Genomic DNA, 9,676 nt, shown 5'->3' on the forward strand with positions numbered 1-9,676 from the left:
CTGAGATGTGGGATAGAGTGGGATATTCCCACCTGAGATGTGGGATAGAGTGCGATAGGCCCACCTGAGATGTGGAGTAAGGCAGGATATCCCCACCTGAAATGTAGGGTAAGGTGGGATAGCCTCACCTGAGATGTGGGGTAAGGTGGGATAGCCCCAGCTGAGATGTAGAGTAAGGCAGGATATTCCAACCTGAGATGTGGGGTAAGGTGGGATATTCCCACCTGAGATATGGGGTAAGGTGGGATAGCCCCAATCTGAGATGTGGGGAGATGGGATAGCTGCAGGTCACAGGCAGCCAGGCACATCTGTCTCTGGCCTGGGGGCTCTGAGCTCTCTGCTCTCTGGTCAGCAGTATCTAGGTTTGGAAGAGATGGCCTCTGTTAACAGCTGGTGTAGTGACCGGTGTCCTCTCCTCAGTCCTTACACTTACATCCTCTTCCCTTGAGTTAGTCCACGTGTCCTGTGAGCTTAGTAGGGCTAAGGGCTAGGCCTGTGTAGGTTCACACAGTGCCCAGCACACTGCCTAGAACATGGTAGTCACTTAAGGAAGGCCTGCTTCTTTAATGAGGCAACCGTAAATAAATAAGTAGGTAATTTTTTATCTCCTGTTTAGGCAAAGAAACCTCAGAAAAAGGGACATCGTTTCCCCAGCTCAGCTTCTCTCTTTCTCCAAACTCGTGGAGCCGACCAGCAGAGCCGTTTCCCGAGCAGCAGAGATAATGGAGACTTCGATGCAGGCGCTGAGAGGAGCCGCCCACCTGACCCAGCGGTCAGGGGGTCCCACAGGTGAGCCCCACACCTGCCCCTCTCTGCCCAGGAGCCGCAGCTGAGAGGGGGGGTTGCTTGTTCAGACACCAAGCAGGATGCGATTCTGGCCCCTGTATGGCCTGGAAGCTGCAGTCCTGTAAACTGCTCACCAGTCAGTGTCTTATTTTTGTTAGCCTGAAAAATAACTGTTTCTCTACTATTCAAACAAATTTGGAAAACCAGTTTAGTGAGTTAAACATCCTGTTTTATGGTATGAAATAATTTAGGGATTCTCCCATAGACCCCTGCCCAGTTGGAACTTGGGGAGCTCACTAGGGAGCCCCTCCCTCTAGGACTCATATGCAGGTAAAAACAGCAGGGGACACTCAAGTCCTGGCTTCCCACCAAAACTCACAGCCGTGCAGAGCTGCCAGGGTCCCTAAGAGCCAGCTGTCTCTAAGGTGAGGACAGTAACACTGGCTGCCCCGGCAGATGGCTGTGGGAAGAACAGAGTATAAACATTCAGCCTCCAGAACCCTGTAGACATAGGATACTGAGAAGCTGAGGTGACAACCAGCGCTCCCATGAAGTGCAGTTGTAATTCTGGCAGTGGGAACCAGAGAGTAAGTCCTTGCAATGGACTTAAAGAGTCTCCCACTGCAGTGCCATGAACAACTTGCTGTCCACGCTCTTCCTTCCAACCAGCTCTGGGTTAATTAGTGCTGATTCACTCCTCTTTTAAAATAAGACAAACTTGGCAAAATCAGAATTAACAGAATTCTCATATCCTAAACTTGTAATAGTTCAGTTTAATTGATTTTATAGCAACCAAAGATGCTCTTGAAATGGTTTTGTTTCAAACCACAAAATTGAAAAATGTCTCTAAGGAATTCTGGTCCCAGGCCCTGCCCTGCAATGAGCTGGGCCCTGCAGAGACCCCAGATCTGGTCCCAATCTGCAGAGTCCTCTTCTGGTCCAGATCTGTGAGTGCAGGCGTTTAGGAATAGAACCTCATAATGTAGAATGCTGTAAAATGATTTCCATTATGACCACAGCCCGGCTGGAGGGCTTAGAAAGTGACAGGAGCCAAATCAATCCTTGTCACTTCCCCACCAAGTAGTAACTGTGCCCAGTGCTGCCCCCTCGCCTGGGTTCTGGTCAGCCAGCTGTGACCACATCTGGGCACTCACCCTTCTGAGGAACCTGCACACTGTCCTCTGTTAACTGTACACCCCTCACAGCAGGGTCTGCTGGACGTCCGTGGGTCACTCATCTGAGCTGCTGAGTGAGCACTCGTTACTCAGTAAGAGGCTGGTTTTGTTTCTGCCCTGCCTGCAAATGGGATATATTCCTGCCTGGTGTTTCCTATTGAATATCTCAATTTCACTGGTATGCGGTTAATCAAGGTTTTAAGGCATTATCTTCAAAGATGTGCATAAACCACCTTGGAGAAGCAACCGATGATTACTTCTACTAAGGGGCAAAAACTGCCCTCCCTTTGATTTGTTGAATAACCTATAAGCAAGTAACAGAATTGTCAAATAAATAAATAAAATAAAACAAAATAAAATAAAATACAATAAAAGGAGGGAGACTGTTTTCTGGAGCCCTAATCTAGAAAGAGAACCAGAAGTTCAATACACACAAACTGGTTGGATGATGAGCACTGGCAGCAGACTAGACAAAGGGGCTTTGTGGGGGTGGAGTGAACACCAGGTGTGCTCTCTCTTCTGAAGGACGGGGCCTCTGCTGGCACACGGCCACACTGCGCCCTGGTGCTGAGCTACCAGGTGTCTGTGAGAGAGGTGGTAACTCCCAGCCACAGCTCGCTAGCTGTCTGTCTTGGGAGCACTCAGATTGCTTTTTTGAAGGATCACAAAACAAAAACAAGTTTTGAAAACTCACATTCCTAGCAATAAGGAAGCTTGAGGGAATTAAATTAGAAAGCAGTTGATTTAAAGGGAGAAGGCGACTTTCTCAAAAGGATGACTTAGGTGACACCTGGTCCTAGTCTGAGATGCTGGCCCCTTGTAAGGCTATAATGGAGCCTATGGGTAGATCTATGATCAGGAACCGAGGGCTTGCAGCTTCCTGTTCCTTTCTCAGATTCCATCTCAGAGGACCTGCTCAGTGTAATCTCAAACGTCTCGGGATGCTTGCCCTTCATGACGCCGCCCAGCTGCCCGGACACCTGCCTGGCCCGCAAGTACCGGCTCATCACAGGCGCTTGCAACAACAGGTGCAGCTCACAGGCCCCAACTTCTTGCACTGTCCATGGCCTCATAAGTCACCTGAACCCACAAAAGGGCCACACTGCTCACTACATGAGTTTCAGACACATCAAAGGTGCTGACTTCCACCCGGGAAACACATCCTCCCCACACTTACCAACAACAGAGGTCAGCAGAGGTCACAAGGACCCACTGCCATCATGCTGCACTGGGTTTCTAATCCAATAGTCACACCTACTGCTGTGGCCAATTCCACCCCCACCCCCACAGGCTCCCTCAGTCCCACTACACTCAGGATCCCTGCCCTCTGCCTGCCCTGAGGCCAGGCCCTCTGCTCCCTCTGCCCAGAGGCTCCATCCCAGAATTACCGTGTGTTCTCCAGAGAGTTTCCTGCGTTTCCACATGTAATGGGAAAACCATGTTTTAAGCAGGAAACGGGATTCCAGCGAGTTCTAAGGTCCAGCAGGGGCTATTCCTGCCCTCAGGGTTTTAAGCTTTGTCACTAAAGCCATTGGGACATGATGGTGGAGATCCACTGTCACAGTTCAGAGGCTGGGGCCTGACTCCAGACCTGCCCACCACCCAGAGTCCTTTCTGTGGAAAACACTCAAGTTGCTTCTTAAAATAATATTTTCTAAGATAATATCCAGAAAGAGACAAGCAGAGTTCAAAGCCTGGACAGCACCTGGCCAGCCTGAGTGTCTTGAAAGTGTAAGTGGAAATGAAGCCCCCATGCCGGGGCCTCCATGGACTCAGATAACGGAACGGAAAGTACTTATTATGGAAGTCCCCTTCTGTCCCCCCTTGGCAAAATGAACACAGCAACTATTTGTGGCTGCTTCAAGGAGAATACGAAGCCAGGTTTAAATAGCTCAACTGAGCCTAAGGTATCCTTAACTGCATTGTCAGACACCACATGCAGGCAGGGCATGGGCAGGGTAGAGGCAGGGACAGGATCAGCATCAGGGGCTGGGGGATGCTCAAGGGCAGGGGCAGGGACAGGATCAGGATCAGGGGCTGGGGGATGGTCAAGGGCAGGGGCAGGGTCATGGGCAGGGCAGGGACAGGGACAGGATCAGGATCAGGGCAGGAGGAGGGTCAAGGGCAGGGACAGGGTCATGGGCAGGGCAGGGGCAGGGACAGGATCAGGATCAGGGGCAGGAGGAGGGTCAAGGGCAGGGCAGGGCCAGGGCAGGGCCAGGGCAGGGGCAGAGGCTTTCTTGCAGAGTCAGACTCCCCGTAGTTAAGACAGGGATGCCCAGGCTGGGGGTGGGGGGACAAAATCTGGGAAAGCAGAGGTGCGGAGCAGACCAAGTGTCCAGTCCTGCCCTGGGCCATGCCCAGCCACACAGGCCCTGCAGAGGGCAGCAGAAGCCTCACATGCAGGTTGCTGAGGCTGTGGCCGTGAGGCATGCATATGGGTCGGACACACCAGCTGTCCATTTGCAGCTGCTAACGTAATAGGCAAGGGGCCTTCTTGTTCACATTGCCACCTGAGGCTTCTGCTTCCACATCTGCAGAGTGGGAATTATAGCTACTTTTCGAGGTTGAGTTTGTTTTGAAAGGTGGCACGTCATGTCAGGCCCCAATGTGCTGTCCACCACCCCCACAGTAAGTGCTGGACGACTGTCCTCCTGAGACGGGGATCCAACCACTAAGGGAGAACACAGCCTTTAACCCACCTGACTGAGTCCATTCTCACTGCCAAACCCATCAACCAAATATGACTTCCTCTTTCTCAGAAAGCCCTAACTTTATTTTCAAATCAAATAAATATATTAATGGTTCCCCTGTCAACTATCTAACTTGTAAACTTAGAATATTGCAGCAAATTCCAAAGTTTCTACAAGTTTATCTTTCTAATAAGCACATAGTATAGGGAGAAGATTCTGGGTGGTTCTATGGTGCTTTAATTAAAGGATGTTGAAATACAACAATATTTCAAATTTCCTCTTTGTTTGGAGTATCCCAAGCTTCTTACCTGGCGGGAAGGGCCCCTGTGTCCCCTAGAGGGTGGCAGGGTGGCCTTTGAGGAAAAAGCAGGAGAGAGCTCGTGGGAAGGGACCTGGGGGCAGCATGCCTCACACAGACTCCACTGGGGGGAGGACTGAGGCTGTGCAGCAGGTCCCCTGAGACCAGCCGTGTCCACCTGCCCCTGGGATGCCTTTTAGGACCACCCCGTGTGCCCAGGTGGAGTCTTCTTTATGTATAAGGGCTCTGGAGGCCACCCTGATTCTCCCTGAGGACACTGCCTCCTATGTAGGACTTGCATCCCCCGCTTTCCCTCCCTTGGCTCAAACTTGTGCACATTTGTTTTGCAGAGACCACCCGCGGTGGGGTGCCTCCAACACAGCCCTGGCCCGATGGCTGCCTCCCGACTACGAAGATGGCTTCAGTCAGCCCCGGGGCTGGAACCACGGCTTCCTACATAACGGGTTTCCCCTGCCCCTGGTGGGTACCTCAAGACCAATGCACTGGCCAGCCAGCCCCCTACATGGGTCCCAGGGGCTGGGGATTGACCATCACTGAACTTGCTAGAGGCACCAGGCACAGTGTGAGGCCATCCCTCCCTTTGCAGTGGGGTCACAGTCGGGGGCAGCCCACGAGCCTCTGGGAGACTGAAATCACTGGGGATGATTTCAGTAAAGCTCCACCCTGCTCTCCCCACCCCGGTCTGGACAGTCACATCAGTGTTTTTGAATAAATATGTTATTCATCAGGTAGGCTTGGTGCATTCAAAGATGCATCTTAATTAATTGATGCTCTCATTATGTAAAGATGATGATTATCACTTTACTCCCAGAGGTGAATTTCTTCACTAAATAATCAAACCCAGTCTAGTAATCTACTGGGTCAATAAAAAAGTCCTTTTGTTCCCAATTCAACTAGTCACTTCAATGGATGGACCAGCCCACTTTCTCTTATCCTGTATTTAGTAAGGATATTCTCCTGAAGTAACAGTGGATGCTGTGTTCACCCAAAGCATGCTGTGGACTGACACAGCACCCCGCACTCCAGCCGTCCTCCAGGTGGCTGTGGGCACCGGGACCAGTGTTCCCAGATGCTGGCAAGGACTGGGGAGCAGAGGCTGACCCACAGTGAGGCCGAACCTGGCAGGTGCATGTTCTGCAGCACTTTCATCGCCCTGCAAGTCACTTTCCTTCTTAGCCTCAGTTGCAGTGTCTCTGAAATGGGATCGTAGTATCTTACCTACCTTGTGCTGGATGCTGAACCAGTTCACCTCCTGAGGCCACACACCTTGGCTCAGGGCTCCCCCTAACAGCCACCAGCCCAGACTCCCCGTGCCTTCCTCCCAGACACTTCCCCCTGACTCCAGTCAGGAAAGGGCCTTGACCTTCAGGACCCACGTGATTAGCATGGACATCTCAACGTGCTCTTTTCTTGTAAAGTTGGTATTTTGGAGTTGTAGGAATTATTTAAAGAACATTGTTCCTGTTTCTCACATATAATCACGTCTTGGGTTCTGAGTTTTAGGGCATGGACGTATGTGGGGAAGGCACCGTCCTACCTGCCTTGGGCCGCCCTCTGATCCCCAAATGCTGAAATCCACTTCACATGAACATCACATCCCCCCATCTCAAGGGCCCCAAACCCCCTCCCATTACAGTATCAATGCGGTGTTCAAAATCCAATCCAAATCTCAGGCCAAGTGTGTAAGTGAAGAAGGGAGGCCGTGGGTGTGACCTGCCTGGGACAAGGTCTGGGTCTGTGGCACAGGAAATGGCTGTGTGGTCCCTAAACACACTTTGAGATAGACATGAGATAGCTGTGTAGATGCCCCACTGGAGAAAGGAAGAAATGGGAAGGAAACGGGAAACTCTGATCCCAGGCCTTCTGGAAATCAGCTGGGCAAACTCCAGCAGGTTACCAGCGGTGAGATCATGCCCCATGGCAGAGGCTCTGCCCTGCCAGTCACAGACTGAATCTCGCTGCACGTTTTCAAAATGATGCTAATGTAACCTCCACCACAACCCATCACAAACTAAGGCTGAGAGCTGATAACACCACCACGAGTGCGTGTCAGGGGCCCGAGGCCAGGAGTGTCTCCCTCCAGCTCAGGGAAGGCACCACAGTTCTGTGACACCACAGAACTCTCCTGGGCACCACAGTTCTGTGACAAGACCCACACTGGGCCATGAGCAACCCTACACAGCCACATCCTGCTGAGATGTGCCTCCCTGTGTCATGACAAATGACCTCTTCTCACCCAGGTACGAGAGGTGACACGAGAGGTCATTCAAGTTTCCAATGAAGCTGTCACAGAAGATGACCAGTACTCCGACCTCCTGACAGTGTGGGGACAGTACATTGCCCACGACCTGGCCCTCACACCCCAGAGCACCAGCAGAGCTGCATTTGGGGGCGGAGCTGATTGCCTACTGACCTGTGAGAACCGAAGCCCGTGTTTTCCTATTCAGGTAGAGTCTGTTAACATCTTTATTTTTATTATGGAAGAAATGAATGACTTTTAAAAGACCAGTCAGGGAAGCATAGACTAAAATACCAAAGTCTCCTTTTGTCCTTCTCGGGTTAACAGCTTGCTGTGAATTTCCTAGAGGTCATCTGTCACATGTGCATAATGTGTACATATGCATGTGCAGTGCTTCTCTTTACACATATGTGTACACGTGTGTGCACATGCTTTACTTTACATGCACTATGTGTATGAGCATATGCTTTTCTGTACACGTGTGTGCACATGCTTCTCTGTACCTGTGTACACATGTGTATGTACACGCTTTTTGTTACATGTTTATGAGCGTGTGCACATGCTTTACTTTGCATGTGTGCACGTTTTACATGCACACTCGTGTGTGCATATCCTTTCGTCTGTGTGTATGTATGTGCATTGCACATGCTTGTCTAACATGTATGTGTACACACATATGTGCATACATTCTTCTTTACATCTACTGTGTCATATGGTGAGCACACTCTATGCCTGGTAACGGTCACTTAGCAATAATTCTAATACTTCTCTCCATATCATTAAATGGGAAACAGTCACCTGTTTTATGACTATTCTGTAAATGTACACAGTGGAATTTATTACCCAGTTCACTTACTGGTGACATTTAAGTTGTCGGCAGCTCTGTGGCTGTTGCTATGCGGTCGCAGACAAGGAGGCAGGAAGCACACACTGGACCGAGTCTCTGTGCAGACACTGACTCTGAGGGGTGAAGCTACTGACTTGCAGAGAGGTGCTTGTGGGATTTTGATAGCTATCGCAGAATTTCTCTCTATTAATATTATACTGACGCTCACTTTTATAAGCAAAAACAAGAGACACCACCAGTAGGGCTTTTAATCACTTCTTTAAAAAGTAGCTTTGAAGCTGGCAAGGGGCATTTTCTACTTAAGAACACAGGTTGCTGGGGGCTTACATCCTCATGAACTTTCTCCCAATCAGCCTCACTGGGCAGCGTTCTGTGTCACACTGGGCTGTGTGCTGAGCAGGCAGGAAAGGCAGACAGGCCTAGTGGGCAGGCTGGACACTGTCCCAGCCCACAAGTCACCTGAACAAAGTGGCCCAAAATGAAAAACTGGGGGGAGGGGCTGAAGCCATTCAAGGGTCACCAGGTGGTGGCTGCACAAGGGCTATGTTGGTCACAGGAAGTGAATTCTGACCATGTCCAGCTCCCCATCCCTATAGCAGCCAGTCTCTCTCATGTGGTCTGGCCCAGCCCCTGGGCCAACAGGGCCCGTCCCTGGAGCCTACTCATCCAGGACCCAAGTGGCCCCAGCTGCATGTGTCTCTGGGCAGGGTACTCTCTTGGCCTCACACGAGGCCCGAGTTCTTATCTCTGGCAGAGGCAGCTGTCAGCTCTTGCAGAAGTACCCAGATCTGCAGCAATGAGCCAGTCCAGGCAGAGCCCCTTGTTCACAGCCAAGTGGCTGCAAACCAGGATCACTGCAAAAAAACTCCAGCTCTGCAGCCTAAGGCATGGCAGAGACCACCATCTACGATGTTGTGAGTCCCAGGCGCCAGGCTGTACGCAGAGAGCTCCACTTAAATAAAATGTAGACGCAATAGCAAATATTATCTTGAGCAGTGAAAAAATGAAACTATTTAATTTGAAATTAATGCCTGAACAGAAATGCCCACTAACACTGTTATTAATTAGTATTATCTGAAGATTAATAATTCAGTTAACTAAAGTCCAGAAAATAAACTAAGAGCTGGTAAAAGAAGGGGAAGATGAGACTGAAAGCTGTGGGCTGCCTGCCTTCTCCCCCAGGAGGGACCCCACACGGTGACGTAGGGTAGCAGGAGCACGTTCCCACCTGACAACACAGCAACCCAAAGTAAGAGAGATCCAATTTACGCACAAGGCTCACAGGAGGTGCTCGAGTAATGTGTCACCAAGCTGGAGGGCATTTTCTTGTGGTACAGAAAGCCAGTTACTGAGGTGCAGAGGGAGCAAGGCTTTACTGTGATCAGGTGGTGGGCATGGGAGGTGTGCCTCAGACCTTCTCCCCTCCGACTAAGGGTTGGGGCTCCTGCAGCAGGTGGTGGGCACAGCTGCTGTGATGGATCCAGGTGGCAGTGGTCTGGAGGTCAGGCGCTAGGGAAACTAATGCAGTGCTTCTCTTTACACGTATGTGTACACGTGTGTGCACATGCTTCTCTGTACCTGTGTACACATGTGTATGTACACGCTTTTTGTTACATG

The 9,676-nt window shown here is 50.6% G+C and overlaps 1 protein-coding gene across 3 annotated transcripts in view; it reads left to right on the top strand.

Annotated features, from left to right (window-relative positions):
• TPO (thyroid peroxidase) overlaps positions 1-9,676 on the top strand; it is a 35,784-nt gene that overhangs the window by 4,434 nt on the left and 21,674 nt on the right. For all 3 annotated transcript variants that reach the window (XM_003798554.1, XM_003798555.1, XM_012810592.1), the window contains exons 3-6: positions 623-789; positions 2,857-2,989; positions 5,303-5,432; positions 7,214-7,420. In XM_003798554.1, coding sequence (XP_003798602.1) covers positions 623-789; positions 2,857-2,989; positions 5,303-5,432; positions 7,214-7,420 — 637 coding nt within the window. The remainder of the gene's footprint in view (positions 1-622; positions 790-2,856; positions 2,990-5,302; positions 5,433-7,213; positions 7,421-9,676) is intronic.

This window comes from Otolemur garnettii, unplaced genomic scaffold (assembly GCF_000181295.1).
Source record: "Otolemur garnettii isolate 467f Iridium unplaced genomic scaffold, OtoGar3 scaffold00139, whole genome shotgun sequence".
Taxonomy (NCBI): Eukaryota; Metazoa; Chordata; class Mammalia; order Primates; family Galagidae; genus Otolemur; species Otolemur garnettii.